This window comes from Mustela putorius, unplaced genomic scaffold, assembly GCF_011764305.1.
Source record: "Mustela putorius furo isolate JIRA1106 unplaced genomic scaffold, ASM1176430v1.1 tig00000461_pilon_pilon_pilon, whole genome shotgun sequence".
Taxonomy (NCBI): domain Eukaryota; kingdom Metazoa; phylum Chordata; class Mammalia; order Carnivora; family Mustelidae; genus Mustela; species Mustela putorius.
Window position 1 is genome coordinate 1,020,778 of NW_025421390.1, and position 17,474 is coordinate 1,038,251.

Here is a 17,474-nt window from a genome sequence, read left to right on the forward strand (position 1 = left end):
TCAGCATTGCGCTCACTGGTGTAATGCTGCTGGGGCTGTTATTTATTTATTTTTTTTTTACTCTGTGTTACTTATTTCACAAATTCATGCTCCCCTTTCCCCCCAACTGAGTAAGCTTTCTGAGACCAGGAGCCATATGTTAGAATCGAAATATTTTGCACATTGTTGATGTTTTAGATTTATTTGTTGGTTGGCTAGAATACATGATATACTGTGATAGAAAATTTCGGAGACCTGGGTGGGTCAGTCACTTAGCATCTACCTTTGGCTCAAGTCTCAATCCCAGGGTCCTGGGACCGACCAGTGTCCAGCTTCCGGCTCAGCATGGAGTCTGCCCCTCCCCCTTGCTCATGCTCTCACTGGCTTGCTCTCTCCCACAAATGAATAAATTAAAAACAAAAATCTTTAAAAAATAAAAGGGGCGCCTGGGTGGCTTAGTCGTTAAGTATCCACCCAGCTCAGGTCATGATCCTGGGGTCCTGGGGTTGAGCCCTACGTTGGGCTCCCAGCTTGGCAGGAAGTCTGCTTCTCCCTCTCCCACCACCCTGCTTCTGTTCCTTCTCTCACTGTGTCTATGTCAAATAAATAAATTTTAAAAAGAAACTTTAAAAAAATGTATTTTAAAAATGGAAAGGAAAGGAAAAGGAAAAGGAAAAGAAAGGAAAGGGCGCCTGGGTGGCTCAGTCAGTTAAGCATCTACCTTTGGCTCTGGTCATGGTCCCAGGGTCTTGGGATCAAGCCCTGCATCGGGCTTCCCTCTCCCTCTGCCTCTTCCCTCTGCTCGTGCTTTGTCGCAAATAAATAATAAATAAATCTTTAATAAATAAATAAAATTTTAAAAAAGAAAATTTCTAAGTCCTACTTTAGCATGAATAGCAGTCTGCACAGTATGAGTGACTTCTTTGACATTTAAACAGATGACATTTTGGAAAACTCAAGATGAATTAAACTATTGGGCATAATGTTTTCCACTGCAGAAGTTACTCCTATTGTGACAAATATTTTGAATGGCAACAGAATTATGCAAATAAACTATCTCAGAATTCAAGCAGGTACTTAGTACAGCCAGCTCTACTAAATAATAATAGCATTTGTACTTTATTCAGCAACTCATCTAACATATTATTCACTGAGTCCCTAATTTGTACAAGGAACCCTACTACGATGAGTAAGGGATGGGCCAACTCCTCAACACTTAACACTTTAATGGAGGAGACAGACTTAAAAACTTTTTATAAAACAAGTTAAATGAGCAATATAATACAGCTAACCCATGGAGTAATGTGTGTGATTCATTTCAGTTGGAAGGGCTGAGGAACCATCCAACAAAACAAAAACCAAAGCACGAAAAGGGAGATGACGTTCGAACAAGGTGATGAGAGAGAATTGGGACTCTGTACACCAAGATGGCAGAAGGGGGATCAGGGTTCTAAGACTAGCAAGAGTGAAATGTACAGACATGAAAACACACCCTCACCCCCTCTAGCTTCTCTGAATAGGTGATCTAACTTGCTACTTCAGGAGAAACTGAAAAGGTCATTCCGCTCCTGCATCTCACAACTGCCTCAGCCTTTCTCTATCTCAACAGTTTCTCCACTCTTCTCCAAAGCTAAATTCTCCGAGTTGCTCAGGAACCCCCTGCTGCTTGTCTACCGTCTCATCTTGCTGCAGCGCTCACCCTCCCTCTCCTTCCTTTTGCAGACAAGTTTTTGAAACCATAGTCTGTACTGGCTGTCTACACTTCATCTCTAATTCATTTCAGTTATGTAAGGTTAACTGTCTCTTCCATCTTTTTCATTCGGCAGAATAAAGAGACACGAGGACTAACATTCTGATGTCCTCCTTTCTTTTTTTTTTTTAAATAAGTTCACCATCCCCTCCCCCAAAATTTAACTAGTTACTTCTTTTTAAAGTTTATTTGCTATACTCAGGGAACAGAGAATGAGCAGTCTCTGCATAGCATTTCTCAGGTCCGGAAAGCTGAGACTTTGTGTAAGTATTCCTAACCCCAGTGAGAACGTGGAACCTTAAACAAGCCCTTCTCTCCGTGTGTCTTTCCTAAATCAGCTCTTCACAGTTCTTCAAATGAGAATACAGTGTCTACAACTCATCCGCTTTGACAATATAAAACAGGTTCTTTTAAGGAAATTATGTCATAGAAGCTGGGTTCTTAATCTTTTCTAGGAGATCAGGGTAAGGTAAGGCTTGGGATATCCACACAGTATGGCTACACCAAAAGCATCCCAAGCTAGCCCCCCTGATTTATGTTCCACTTCTCTGGCAGTTTCATTCACTAAACAAATAATGGCTAAGTTGGTCTCTCCTCTTATACACATTAAATAGCCAGAATGCTCCATAACTTACTTTGGTCACCTTTCTCGCCTTTAAAGCCAAATTTATCAGCACCAATGAACCACCTACACTGATTTCAAAAAATGCGAAGATTCACCCATATGTTATATACACTTAAGTCTTTTCATGGAGTGAGTGAGTGTTACATATACAGTGAGTGTTACATATACTATTCCACGAACTGTTGGGACAATATATAGAACTTAGCTCATCTTTTCAGATTTCCTTTGCAGTGAACCTCAGTTCACTGAACAATCCAGTTACCCCCCTTCATTTTTCAAAAATAAATTTATCCCACACAGACCCCACTTTTTAAAAATAACTCTCCTCAAACCAGATGAAGGTCCGTATCATTTACTTCTCTGCTGTCCTCCTACAGGACAGAGTTTACACACCTCCCAACTGCACTGGACATTATAGAAATTCCATAAATATTTGTCAACAGGCAGATACATATTTAATAATACTGTTAAAATTTCCATTAAGAGTTACCAAACAAATGTTTTGACTAAAGACCAAATGAAAAATTCCAAGCCCACCTCTTCAGACCCCTTGTAAGAATCAGGTTATGATTACAGATGGAAATCCATGTTCCATATGTCTAAATATTTAAAAGTTATATATCAAGTTAAACTATTAAATAAAATATGGTCACTTCCTCAAATCTTAACAAATATACCTTCAACCACCTGGAGGTACTGGAAGGAATTTATAATTTCTAGACTCCTTGAAGTTCCACAATACAGTACATGCCGACAGACTTTAAGCTGTTTGGGGTCAGGAAAATTCAAGTCAGGTACTCAGAACATGGGGGTAGGTGGCGTGAGAGCCTAAGTTGGGCATACGCCCTGGACTTCTTAGGGTCCTTCATCCTCTAGGGAAATGTGGCCAGGCAGAACAGGGTCCTTTAATTCACAAGTCCCAAAGCAGGGCCTCTCTTGTCAGGACTGCAGGCAATAATGCATAATTTACCAAAATGGAGAATCTGCCAGATCAATCTTGTTGCACTTAGTTAAAACAGTAGCTGAAACTAAACATATTTTTTTAAAAATGTTTAAGTTAAGAAGTAAAACCTGAAACTCCCAATCCCTAATCACTTCAGTTCCCTCAAGATCTACAGTTAAAAAAAAAAAAAGCCTAACATTTATCTGACTCTACCCTAAGCCTAATGTAGATTCTGTGATTTTTTTTTTTTTAACAAATTCATACAATTTACAGGACTCTCTTCACAGCTAGAGGGAGTTAAGACAAGAAGGAGCAGAAGAAGAGGGAAAGGAAAAAAACATCAAGTATCAGAGAGCAGACATGCTGGTCTGAGAAGACATTTCCCTTGTGTTCTGTCACTTTTCTGAGGAAGCACATGATGCCATGATTAACCATCTTATCACAGCCTCGAGTATCCCTGAGTGCTCTCACTAACACACAGATTCACAGGGTTCACTCAGGGGCCTCGTAAAGCTCCCATTCTAGCCACTGGGTCCATGGGAAGGCAAGCTGAATCTTGTCAACATTTAAACGGAGACTGATATCAGCTCTCCCTACACTTCACCATAATCTGCTGCACTGCAATTTCCACTTCACTCAGCAAGAAAACTAATTTGTTCATTTGAAAAAAACAACAAATAAATCATTCTCATCATAATACATATACACGTATTCCACAGGAAGGGAAGTATTTCAATTGGAAATCTTATTTATGTGTACTTACTGCGATTGTACCATTGTCTAGACCTATGGACAGTCTTCTTGTTTCCGGGTTAAAAGACATGCATGAACATGGAGCTGAAAGAAATGAACATGTTGATGAAATTAACAAAATGATGACTCTCATCGATTCAGGAGTGACTAACTAGCTAAGAGTGTGTGGCTATTTTTTTCCCCACTATTTCCTGAAAAACAGTTCATTTAATGCCCACTCACCAAAAAATAAAAACAGTAATCTTACAACCAACCCCTAGTTTTTTCAGTTATCCTTTTAATGAATATAACGAGTAAGATTATCTCAAACTGGACTAGTTCCAAGGCGCTTGGTCTCAGCTGTTCCGTCAGTATGGAATCAGAATTTGCTTGACTAGATTAACAATATTTTGCGCTGTGTATTCCTTCTGCCCTCGATCTATCTCTTCCACTCAAACCCCATCTTTATTAGAAACAACCTATCTTTTCTCAACTAGGGAAAAAATAAAAAGAAAGATCTTATAATTCCATCCTCCCCTCACATACACACACTAGTATAAAAATCTGGTTTTTGATTCCGAATTGTTTTGGGGCATGTGGACTAACAGAGAGTAAAAGTACTCTCAGCCTTGAAGACTGCTGAGTGAAAAAGACGGAGGATCTGTCTTGTTTAGGGGAACCAGCTGGACACAGAGCCAGGCTCCATAGGAAAGAAATCAAGTCTGGGTAGGGCCTCCCTGTTCTGCAAAATTGGCTACTACCTGAGTATACCTGAGAAGTAAACTAAGCATAACCTGAAGCCAGTGTGGGCAAGAAGTGCTTACTGAGCAGATAGCTTCCCCATCCCTGCCTTCCCTATTGCCACCGGCTCGTAAGAATGGGGCCTGTTGACAATTTACGTTACACTGAAATAGTTGTTCTAAAAACAAGTCCAACACAATTTTTAAATTTCTCTTCCGCCCTCACAGTAGCCCCGTACATGACAAAGTGCTCATCATCATAATCAGAATCAGCCTCAGCCAGCCTTACTCCTACTTTCCAGTTATGATTAGATGTCTTACTCAAGGTCACACAGGAATAAAGAAGTTAGAGAAGGTTCAAAGACTTCATTCAAACACGCAGTCCTATTTTGAAATACCCTACTTAGATTACCTCTAAACTATAAAAGAATTTCAAGTTCTACTAAGAGAGCCACTGCATAACAGATCACTTAGTAGCATTTTTAAATTCTCTATAAAAGGACCCTGAACAACAAAAAAGATCTTTCAAACCACATGAAGTATCTGCTTTTTTCTAATTTTCAATCGTGATATATTCAGAAAATGGAAACACAAAGAATAACTCCCCCCTCCCCCACACTTCTACCAGAACAGCAGAATATCTTCACCCTGATCAGCCACAAAATTAAAGTGGATTCCCAAAAGGACACTGCTGCAAAAAGTAGTCAAATGATATTTAATGCGCTGCCCTAAGGAAGTCATTCTTTCTCGCCTATAGCCCATCAATTATGTCGGCACAATTTCTAGGCAGGTTTTAAGATGCAAGGTCTCATAAGCCTGTAACATGTATTCAGAATTAAAATCTAACGATTTCGTGGAAAATGACCATGTTAGCTGAAAAGAACAAAAGAAAAAATACATTGTGATTACAACTACATAAAGTACACAGTCACCTAAAAACATACGTGGAGAAATGGAACTGTTTTTGTGTTCAGGTGACAAGATTATTACTGTATTAGCCTTATTCTTTTGCTATTCCTGTTAAAAGTTTTAAATATCTTATGGTGTATTAAGATATAAGCATGAGCCTATGAAGCAAAACCCCAAAGGGCTACAAACTGGTCAAGAATAACTTTATCATTTAGCTGCCTGACTGACCATATAAAAAAGTCTCTTCTGTGTGATTTCCTCCAAAGTTCATATCTGCTTATGTAATAGTTAGAAAACAAACTGCTCTCCGAATGTGACTTAAATGACTTTTTTACAACACTGCGTAGGCTACCCTGACATCTACACTGCTATTTCTTTCTTTCTGGATTTCTTCGCCCTTTTACTAGATTTCCTATTATTCTTTCAACAAAAATGCAGAATGCTTACTGCGTTCTGGGCATGTGATATAATGATAGATAAGGAATTACAGCTGTCATCAAGGAATTTATAGACTGTGGCCCCAACCGTGTACAGGAACTAGAAGACTCATCCCAATGTCACCATTATAGTCCAAATCACTTTACGTTTACAGGAAGAAAACATCACCAGAACTCAAAAGGAAGAGACCTTTCCCAGAGAATCCCATAAACAAATGAAATTTACTTTAGAAATCCTGTTGTTCTAGAACACATATAATTGAACCCAAGACGGTTCTAGACAGGGCACTGCCAGAGCTAAAGGGCATTAGCTTCCAGCTGCCCCCAAAAACAAAGCCACCCCTCCAATGGAGCATTATTGGTAAAACACCAAGCAAACCCGTGTGAGTGTGTGTGTGCGTGCGTGTATGTTGTGTGTGTGTGTGTGTGTGTGTGTGTGTGTAGCAAAAGACTTTTGGTAGGTGAGCCTTCTGATGCTCCTCAAACCATTTCCCAACTGTGACACTCTCACAGGAATAGGCCCTGGGCTGGTTACCCATAGGCCCTGGCAGGGCCAAGGAGGCAGGGAGTGGACTGAAGAGAATATCAATGCCCGTGTCTGTTGTTACAGTAAATGACTTTCCTTTTGGGAAATGGGGGAATAGAGAGATTGACAAGAGAGAGCCTTCCAACTTCAACTCACCAGAAATTAACAAAAAAAGCAGTGTGTGAAAGACTAGTCTCATGGCCCATACAAAATGGGCTCCTATCCATGGAAGAAAATATCAAAGGAGAAAAACTGTCTGGGAAGGATAATAAGTCACAGTAAATTAATGGTAATTCTGGCCAAATGGTAAAAGGGGACCCTCAGCAGGAAGGGTAGGGAAAAAAAAATAAAATAAAATATGATTTAAGCCACAATATTTGTAGCTACATTGCAAAAACGTGATGTTTCACAAGTTAAGAATTCAGCTTTAAATGATATAATACTAATAGTTCCTAGGTCAATAAAGAATTGCTCCATCTGATGGCTAAAAGTTGAGGTGAGAGATGAAATGGCTGAGAGCTTTCTACTCTCCCATCTTGCAGGGCTTTTTCCAAAGACTCGGTGAAATGGCTGACCAGACCCATAAAATGACAATACAGCTCCTCCACTGACTTTCTCCTTCAAAGCTGCATCCTTGAACTCGAGATGAAATAAATACAGCATGATACAAAACCTGAAGATATATTTATTTCCCCCACCTTTAACTGTTTTCCCCACAAGAAAGGATAACCACACCTGGTAAGCTTTGTGGGGCAACCCCCATTTGCCAAGGCCTCCCACATATACCATCTGTATGGAGTTTGCCTGGGACTGTTCCTACACAAACCCAGTAACTGAAATTCAAGGCCTTGCCACTAGTCTTGCTGATGTTATACCATTAGGTTCCCATTTTTTCCCCAACGTGTCTATTAAAACCTAAGAAAAACAATGCCCATGGTTTATTCCTCAATAAAATAGTACAAGAACTCATTTCTTTTTTTTTTTTAAGATTTTATTTATTTATTTGACAGACAAAGATCACAAGTAGGCAGAGAAGCAGAGAGAGAGGAGAGGAAGCAGGCTCCAAGCATGCCCGATGTGAGGCTCGATCCCAGGACACTGAGATCATGACCTGAGCCGAAGGCAGAGGCTTTAAACCACTGAGCCACCCGTCCACCCCAAGAACTCATTTCTATGCTATCTGATTAAGACTGGCCCTTTCTCTTTTCTGTTTCAGACTGAGGATAGCCAAAAGAAGTTATTTGGCAAAATTTCTGAAAGATACTAAAAGGCACAAATAAGATGGAAAAGAAATTTGTGGAGGTCTATGAGTAATGAAAAATAATAGTCTCTTATGTAAGTATCAGGACTTCAGACCTTGATGGCCTGTCAAAATCTTATTTTAAAAATTAAATGATTTCATAACATTGAGAATTTTTTAAAATGAAATCTTTATAGTTTTAGGCAGGTATTCAGCATAAGATTTAGGGAAAACTGAAATAAAGAGAAGGCCCAGTCTGGGTATTTATATTAATGACCATTTAATTTGAAAGGAGAAAAGCCTAGGAGATATAAGCCCCAAAAAACTGGAACTCAAGAGACTGACATCAACCTCAACAGAGTTAGTGATTAAATGGATTACAGAGAAATTGGCTACTTGTATTTCTAATACTTCTATCCATCAAGTGGTCTCAAAAAAAAAAAAAAGATTATATATATAAAAAATATATATGGCTCTTGCTTAAAAAAAAAAAAGTTGAGAAGGCATTCTCAAAATACACTTATGGGGGGGAGTTAACTAATTTCTGTTATTTATACCTATAATTCTTTTCATTTTATGACTGATTTATTTTCTGTCCTTTGCTTATTGGTTGGACTTTACTCAAACACAAGTTTCACTAAAACTGTGGATTGAAATCCACACTGACTGCTTTACAATGGTAAAGGCATTACTAATCCTCATGGGATGTTCTAGTGGTCTCTTTAAAACTAAGCCAACAACGGTACTTCCATGAACAAAACTTCAGGTATTAAAGGAATCCTGATCAAGTTGAATATGAGGATCCTACAATAAGAGGACTTCAAGGAGCCTGGGTGGCTCTGTCGACACTGGCCTTTGGCGCAGGTCATGATCTGGGACTGACCCCCACATCAGGTTCCCTGCTCAGCAAGAAATCTGTTTCTCCCTCTCCCTCTGCCCCTCCCCTCCATTCATATTCTCTCCCTCTCAAATAAACAAATAAAATCTTTAAAAAACTTCAAGGAGCACCCTACTACCACACAATAAATATTTAATTCACGGACACTATGTCATTCAGTCCTGTTTATCACAAGACAATATTTATTAGGTTTACAATATTTAACCCATGTTTTACTAAGAACACTTATATTTAAGACTTCAGTTGCCCAGCATTAAAAATCATTTTCCATTTCAAGCAAATATTTTATGCACTCTACTAAAACTAACCACTTGTTTCCTTTTAATTTAGTCTGAGTAATATCAGCAAAATTATAGTGAATTAGGAGTGGTCATTTTTTCTCCCAGACAGGTTTTAAGTTACAGCTACAAGTTTAAGATCTAAGTTCAAAAAAAATTTTTTTAAACTCTGTCATATGAAAATCAAACAAGAATATGCTAAATAAATGCTGTAATTATTCAGATTAGTTGATAATCCATTATTTTTACCTTGGATAATTCATGTTTTCATTTAATTAAAAATCAGAAGTTCCTTGGGCATATTTTCTTCTTAGTAAATACAGAATTAAAAGATCATATTACATAACTCTTTTTGAAAATGTTGATAGCAAAAACAGTGAATTGCTTTTACATATGGTTCCCTAACAAAACCTATACCAAAAGAAACCAACAAAAGAACAATATACTTCACAACTAGGAACCAAGGAGTTATTTGAAATAAGATATAAAATAATAAGATGAGCATTTCCCAATTATACCCATATCCCTTAGTCTGCCAAGAAAAGTCTCTCAATTGAGTTAAAGATGTTGTCTATAAGTCACCAAAACAATCACCACCTTATAAAAACAGAAATGCCAAATTCATTATTTTAAATCGTTTTTACTACTAATCTATCCACATGAATTTCCCCCAAAACTTCAATAAATCCAGTAGAAGAGAGATAGGAAAACACACAAACCAGTTCCACCAATTGTCTTAAATTACACAAAGTTCTCCTTTGACCTTGGAAAATTCAACACTTGCAATTTACATACAAAATGACCCATTTCCAACCCAGGTATACAGTACGTGAACATATTACTCATTTCAATTTTCACATTATCTGTTGCTGTAGAACTAAAGGAAAAGGAAATCAATCTAGCCACAACCTCACATATTGGTCAGTCTTTTCCTAATCCCCCTTGGGTACAGATTAGCTATAGTCTATATTGTTAAAGCATCATGAACCTGAAAATACTTTATAAATTACTTATTTAATGTAACTCACAACCAAAATATTTTTGCAAATTTGAGATCAAAGGAAATGGGACAGTTTATTCATCAGGCTCCAGAGCAGGGAAAATGCAAAGGATTTGCCTGAAATGACTCAGCAAACTGGCAGCAAAAATGAAAATCCAATTCTAGTTTCCCACCCAGGCACAGGTTCCAACATAAAAGCTATTTTGAAAACTCCCATCTTAAAAAATACATATTTTGGGGTGAATTTCATGTAAACAGTAAGCCTATGTCCAAACTTCATCTCTCTGTCTTAACTAAGATAATTTAATGCATTCCCTACCTCATTTCACAAGGAATTTGAAATGACTTAAAAAGCAGACACAATGAGGGGCGCCTGGGTGGCTCAGTCAGTTGGGCATCTGCCTTTGGCTCAGGTCATGATCCCAGGGTCCTGGGATCGAGCACTACATTGGGATCCTTGCTTGGCAAGGAAAATGCTTCCCCCTCTCCCTCTGCCTGCCACTCTGCCTGCTTGTGCTCTCTGTTAAATAAATAAAATCTTAAAAAAAAAAAAAAAGGCATCACAATGAAACCAAAGAATAGAAATAAGCAAAATGTCACGACTAAAGACAATATGTGTAAGAACAAGAAAAAAAAAAAAAAAGAAGAAGAAGAAGAACAGAAAGAAAATGAGAATAAAGATCTGTTGGCAAACACAATAGGTTCCATGTTTTACAATGATCCATAAGGGCTGTGAACCAGGTCCCTAGAGCTGTCCCCCCAACCTTTTTCACCTCACATACAGAAAACTAGATCTGAACAGCCACTGGAGTCAACGGAGGAGATCTGCAGGGCCCCGATGACTGGATTTCCTGCCCAGCTCCGAAGATCAGCTCTCAGGGTCTGCAATCCGCTTTGATCATCCCAGCACCTGATGCGGCACATGGGCTGGTTAAGTTCTGCCTTAGAGAAAGCAAGGGGCTTCTGGCCCCCTCAGCGCTTCCTCAGAGGCACGCTGAGCACTATGGTCGACAATTACTTCAAAAACAGCCATAAAGCATCTCGTATATGCAACACCTCGGTCCAAGCAGAGGACGCAATGAAGACAGGCATTCCCACAGAGGGCTAACCCAAAGTGGGAAGACTGTGCCAATGAGCCATCACACAGCATGGCCACCATACAGCCCTCCATAAGCAGTCTTTCTTTCAAACAGGCTTTTTGATAAAAACCAGGAAGCAGTGGTTCAAAATTTCACTTTTCAGTGAGGACTCGAGTTCCTATACATTAAAAGTTAGCCAAGCAAATTGTCAAGCTGCCGGCCTGTGTGAAAAACTGAAGGGGTCCCAAGTACAAAGCTCCAGATGGGGCAAATGCCAACTCAACCACACCAAGGCAGAGAAAAACACAGGTCATTTTATTGCTGTGTTAGGTGCGCCTCTGATCTGCACTTTATCTTTGAAAAACCATCTTCTGTTCTGCTTTAGGGACAAATTCATAAACACCGAGGAGCCAAAGTAAATACCACCTGCTTGCCCCGCCAACCACAGAACCCACAGAGATTTTCCAACTGTCCGGCACACCCTCAGTCCTAGGGCTCCGGGCCTCTTAACCTCCCAGTCACCACATCCTTGGCAGCCAAGCTGCTTCACCTATTCCCATGCCCATGGGGGAAAGCTGGCAGTAAAGGCCCAGACATGATACCCAATACTTTAATACAATAAGCAAGATCTCGAACACCTGCCTCCCTGGCTCCTGCTGGAGATTTCTCTCCTCCATCTCTTTGTTTGACCCATGAATGGCAAACCGAGTTTAAAAAGCAAATCTAAAATAATTCAACCATGAAAAAGGAAATGCCTATGCTTTTCATATTTTGTTTTGTTTTGTTTCTTCCCTCTGCAGAGACCTGGTGGTTGAAAGGGTACCTATTAGAAGCCTGGAACAAATAATCGTTTATGGCTACAACTGAAACCTCAACTCTATACCCTCAGAAAGGCCCCTCTCTGGTTTCCAAGCTCCAAGAGGTCCCAGTTGGGTACATCGTTAACTTGACCTTCTCACAGGCAATAATAAGCAGCTAGCACACGACGTACATCAAGAAGATACGATTTTTCAAAGAATATTAGGTAAGAAAATGCTCTCATTTCTCAGTCACCCGTAAAAATTGGCACACAGGAAATTACAAAACAAGTCATCAGTCACCCCAAATTCTCTATAGGCAGCAGGGTTTAAAATGGGGCTTTCTTCAGGGAACCTTTGTGACCATGTTCCTATGACGCCTGTTTCCCATTATATCACTCAGCACACAGCGTGAGTGGTGTTTATTTTAAGTTTGCCTTCCTCACCGAGACTATACACACCATGAAGACAGGAACCATATGCCCTACTTAACCACTATACCCTTGGGACACTGCACGGTGTTGAGTATGGAAGAAACTTTTAAAATCTGTTGTATGAACTGTCCAAAGAAATTAAACAGGATCAATATCTCTTTCTGCTTTTCTTTACTTGCTCTCACTCTTCCCAATCTATTTTCAGCTCAACAGCACAGTGGCATCAATTGGGACATGGCTCTGTCTTTTCTCTTTAAAGTTCATAGAGATCCTGGAGAAACTGAACAGGCAGGAATTGGGAGGTATACAATCATGGCTAGGCCATGTCAGAAACTTGCAGTTGGGAGGCAGAGAAACCCACTGGAGGGAATGTTAGCACTCTTGGACATATCTCTTGAATTCAAAGGCAAAAGCAGAGCCAGCTTCTGGAGATCAGGAGGAGGAGGGGGAGGACAAAAACCTTCAGGCATCACCTGTTTTGCTTTCTTTCCCTCTGGAGCCATGTGGTCCTTTCTCTCTGATTCCTACTTCCTTTTAAGGGGATCAGTTTTCCCTTGTTCTGTATGCACTCAAATACCTCACAGCTATAAGGTTTACATGTTCCCAGCTCACGGGACCAGCTGAGGCTGACACGAGAATTTCCTACTCCAAATTCTAAATTCTGGGAAAATCAGGTTGGCTCGGGAGCAAACAGCCTTCACCAGGCAAGTCTGGTCTCTCCTGATTCCCTCTTAAAGGGGAAGCGGGAGCTTCTCAGAAAACACAGGGTAGGAGGACACACCCCCAAAGCAGATGTGTTTTTGATCATGGTGTGTCTGTTTCTTATTCTTTTGTCTACCACACCCTAAATTCATCCAGCCTTCTCACACCTATCCTTTCAGACTCACTCCCAACATCATACTCAGCCTTCACCGTTCATCCCTTTCCATCTAATGCCTTGTGCTTCCTCCCGCTCCGGGAAACTCCAAATTCTTCTCAATGCTACAAAACACTACTATCCTATGCAGAACACGACAAATGCTACCTTAAAAGGTATGTTAATAAACAGATAAATAAATAAGCCATATATTACATGTACAAGGTATTTTCTTTATGGTCTCTTCTGGATTTGGAATACTGCTTATTTTATACCACCATAAACTCACCATATGGTCCTCTCTGCCTTGTGATGTCCATGACATAGCCTCTAGATATACTCTATCTTTCTACTTATTTTGTAAATACCACATAATCATTACTTAAGGATAAGACTAAGTAATCTCTTAACAAAACAGGTTTCTTTCTTTTTTTTTTTTTTTAAGATTTTATTTATTTATTTGACAGAGAGAAAAAGAGGGAATACAAGTAGGCAGAGCAGTCTGCAGAGGGAGAAGGAGAAGCAGGCTCCCTGCAATGTGCGGCTGGATCCCAGGACCCTGGAATCATGAAATGAGCCGAAGGCAGATGCTTAACCGACGGAGCCACCCCAGCGCCCCATAACACCTTTCAACAGAAAGAAATGCAAAACAAGTCTTTGGAAATTCAAAGTTATTTCAAGTTTTCTAACTGTCCAAAAATATAGCATAATTCCTTATGCAACAAGATACTACCTCTCTCAAGTTAAACAAAACTGACTCTTGCTCAAAGATTAGCTACTGTGTTTTCTAAGTACATTCAACTCCTAGGAACATAGAAGCCAATTTCTGATCAATTGTGAAGAATATAGCCTTTTGGTTTTTTTACCTCTCTGTGGTAGTGGTAGCCATCCAACAATAAAAGATTATGGAAAACACCTTGACCATATGCACCTTATTCATTTGCAACCCATGGCAACTAGCTCAGCGGGCCTGCATACAGCAGGTATGCAATAAATGTTTGATCCACTAGAATGTGTACTTATAATGTATACTTATATCCATTATTTACAAATTAATAGCGTATATGCATGAGGCTTTCTCTATGTTCATATAAATATGTGTAAATAGATCAGCATGTTGACTATAATGCTAGAAGACAGTCTTCTCAAACATTACATTCAGATCACCTAAGGATCTTATTAAAAATGCAGATTTTGATTCAGTAGGTCTAGCATGAAACCCAATATCTGCATTGCCAGTAAGTTCTCAGGTGACCCTAATGCAGCTGGCCAAAACACATTTTAATAGCAAAGCGATACCTTTTTCACTCCCTTCAGTAGAAGGCCATTGGCAAAATATGCAAATAATTCAAGGGTTCTCCTCACAACTGTGTTTAAGCCCTAGGAAAATGTCCACTAATGATCTCAGGCACTCTTCTTTAATATCAGACTCAAGTCTGCAGTAAGTATTTATATACTGAGCACTTCTGCCTGGGGGAGGAGCTACAGCAGCCTGTAGTTATTCACACAGCTTCATAAATTATAAAAACCCAACTAGAGGCTTCTCTGTATTCTCAGTGACATTCAAATAAAGAGAACGTCAGAAAATGACAGCAAAATGTGTCTGGATGTGCACATGGGGAAGGGGGCAGAGAAGCAATGGCTCAGGATGCTGTGTCCCCATGAGAGTCCTATTCATGTTCATCCCAAGAAGATTCCTTGCTCACCATCCCCGAGTTCTTATCATTCTGCCAAGGTCTGACCCCTCTGTCTTCATGGTCATGGGAGTGACAGCTCTCCAGAGCTGACTACAGACCTTCCACACGTCCTCTAGTCGGATACCATGTCAAGTTTGATGAAAAAATGAGACCACGGATAAGATTGGTTACATCACTCAAAAATCAGGAAAAGCAGTCCATCAGAGAATCCCTTTCCTTTTCCTTTTACCTGAGCCCTCATCACTGCCACAGCCTAAAGAGAAAGTTCACCCAGGCCTTTTGCTATAGAATGCCCGTCTGCTGGTGGCACAACAGGTCAAGAGCCAATATAAAAATCACAAGAACTTTCTTCTTCCCTAATGCAGGACTGACCACTTGGGTGAGCTTCTTGGTTATCATTTACTTACTATAAAATTCTGAAGGCATGCAAAACCTCAAAGATAATTTGAAAATCACAGAAAGTGATCATATCCTTAATAATTCATTTGTTCATCAACAAGCAAAATTGCTGTTTCTGTTATCACAGAATTCTCTTGCCAGGGGCATAAACTTAATCATATCTACAATTTAGCCTGCATTTATTTTGGCTGTACCCTGTTGCATGTATTTCCCAAACCAGGGTACTCCTATCAAGGGGAAGAGGTACACAGTGAAGCAAGCCAGAGTAAGCGGGCCCAGACAACAAACCCGAAGAGGGACTTTGCTAGGGTTTCAATTTCAATTAAGATGTGAAGGAAGGGGAGTGAGGGAAATGTTTACTAATATAACTAATAATGAATGTACATAATTATCTTATACTCAAACATGGAACAGGAAACCCAAACTTCATTAATTTTTAATAATAAAACATCAGACTAAAAAGAAATTTCCTATTTTGGGAAGCCAGCTCTTCTCTCCCTATAGGAGAACCTCTGCCAGCACACCAATCTAAGAATCAGTAGTATGTGTTTTTTTTTAATATATTTAAAAGATTAGCTATTTATCAGTACAAGGACATTTCTCACATAAGAGCTTGAGGAAATGAGACTAACCTCCAATTAGAATGTTTCAATCTTTTTTATTATTATTATTTTTTCATTTGACAGACAGATCACAAATAGGCAGAGAGGTAGGCAGAGAGAGAGAGGAGGAAGCAGGCTCCCCACTGAGCAGAGAGCCCGATGCAGGGCTCCATCCCAAGACCCTGGGACCATGACCTGAGCCGAACACAGAGGCTTTAACCCACTGAGCCACCCAGGTACCCCTAGAATGTTTCAATCTTAAGCAAATCCTTGTGAGAACTAAATCCTCAATGCCGACTGTCTTGTATTTGAATGAATAACATAACAATAACGCAAGAACAAACTTACTTCACAAATGTTATCACCGGGTAAAATTTTAAATGCTGAAGGAAGTACTTCATGAAAAAATTAAACAAAAAGTTGGAAAAGAAGGAGACAGCTGTAATCAGAGAGCCTGTGTGCTGCAGTCCTTCTTCCATTAATCTTATTCAGAAACTATGAATATATATAGTCAACGTCAAAATAATTTTCTTCTTTTACATACTGAGAGAGAAAATGATTGAATATGGTACTTTCCATTATAATGATAATCCCAATTCTCAGATATCCCTACTCAAGAAGAAAATACAAAGAAGACACTCTGGAAGGGAAGGGGAGGTGAGGCCCATGTCTGAATTTTAAACACAGAGATCCAGATACTTACCAGGCATCACTTGATATATGCTTGGCCAATACTGTCCACTGTCTCTCTTTAGCCATACACGAACAGTCCTGCAAAAGAAAAACAATACGTGTGTTAAATCACAGTGTTTTTAGTCATGAGAAAATGGTGACAGAAACCAAACCTCTTAACTTTAACTATGTTATGTCTTGATTAAATATGTTACATATATTTATATAGACAGATAGATCTTAATTATAAATACTTATAAATAAATAATAGATAAATAATACAAACACCACATAAATATATATTTATAAATATAAATATTTATAGATATAACAAAATAAATATATATTTATAAGTAACTAAATATATTTACTTATCTATAACTATATACGTGCATACCACTTATGCCTCTCCATAGATCCTATGTTCCTTAAATTTAAGGCTTGTGCACACTTAGAATTACATGACTCTTGAAGTATTATCCTCACATGTCTGTATACACACATGCAATAGTGAAAGTGTTTGAAAATTACTATTTTTATTGTTGTTCTGCCTGTCCAAGTTTGTTACTTTTGCCTTAGTCTGCTGAAAGCATTCAATCTGTCTGGGGAGTTATTAGGTTTTACTAGTAAAGGAAGTGTGAAGAGATGAAATGAAGCATCTGACATACACAGAAGGGTTACACAGTAAATCCATAGTCTCACAGGCCAGGCCACGTCTTGACAGAAGGTTTTTCCAGACATGGTCAGGTAACAAACTTTGAGACTCAGATTCCTGAGCTAGAAGCTGGCCAGTGGGGCTGGATGGAACGTGGAAATCCGGCAGCAAAGGCTGTGAATGAAGTTCCGGGCCAGCAGTCAGATACAGACATGGCAGAGATCCA

The 17,474-nt window shown here is 39.3% G+C and overlaps 1 protein-coding gene across 4 annotated transcripts in view; it reads right to left on the bottom strand.

Moving 5' to 3' along the window:
• Positions 1–17,474, bottom strand: part of WDFY2 (WD repeat and FYVE domain containing 2) — a 181,707-nt gene that overhangs the window by 88,431 nt on the left and 75,802 nt on the right. For all 4 annotated transcript variants that reach the window (XR_006606942.1, XM_004775221.3, XM_045080569.1 and 1 more), the window contains exons 2-3: positions 16,625–16,692; positions 4,061–4,134 (exon numbers count right to left, since the gene is read on the bottom strand). Coding sequence is in view for 3 of the 4 variants with exons in the window: in XM_004775221.3 (XP_004775278.1) it covers positions 4,061–4,134; positions 16,625–16,692 (142 nt within the window). In the remaining variant the exon portion in view is untranslated. The remainder of the gene's footprint in view (positions 1–4,060; positions 4,135–16,624; positions 16,693–17,474) is intronic.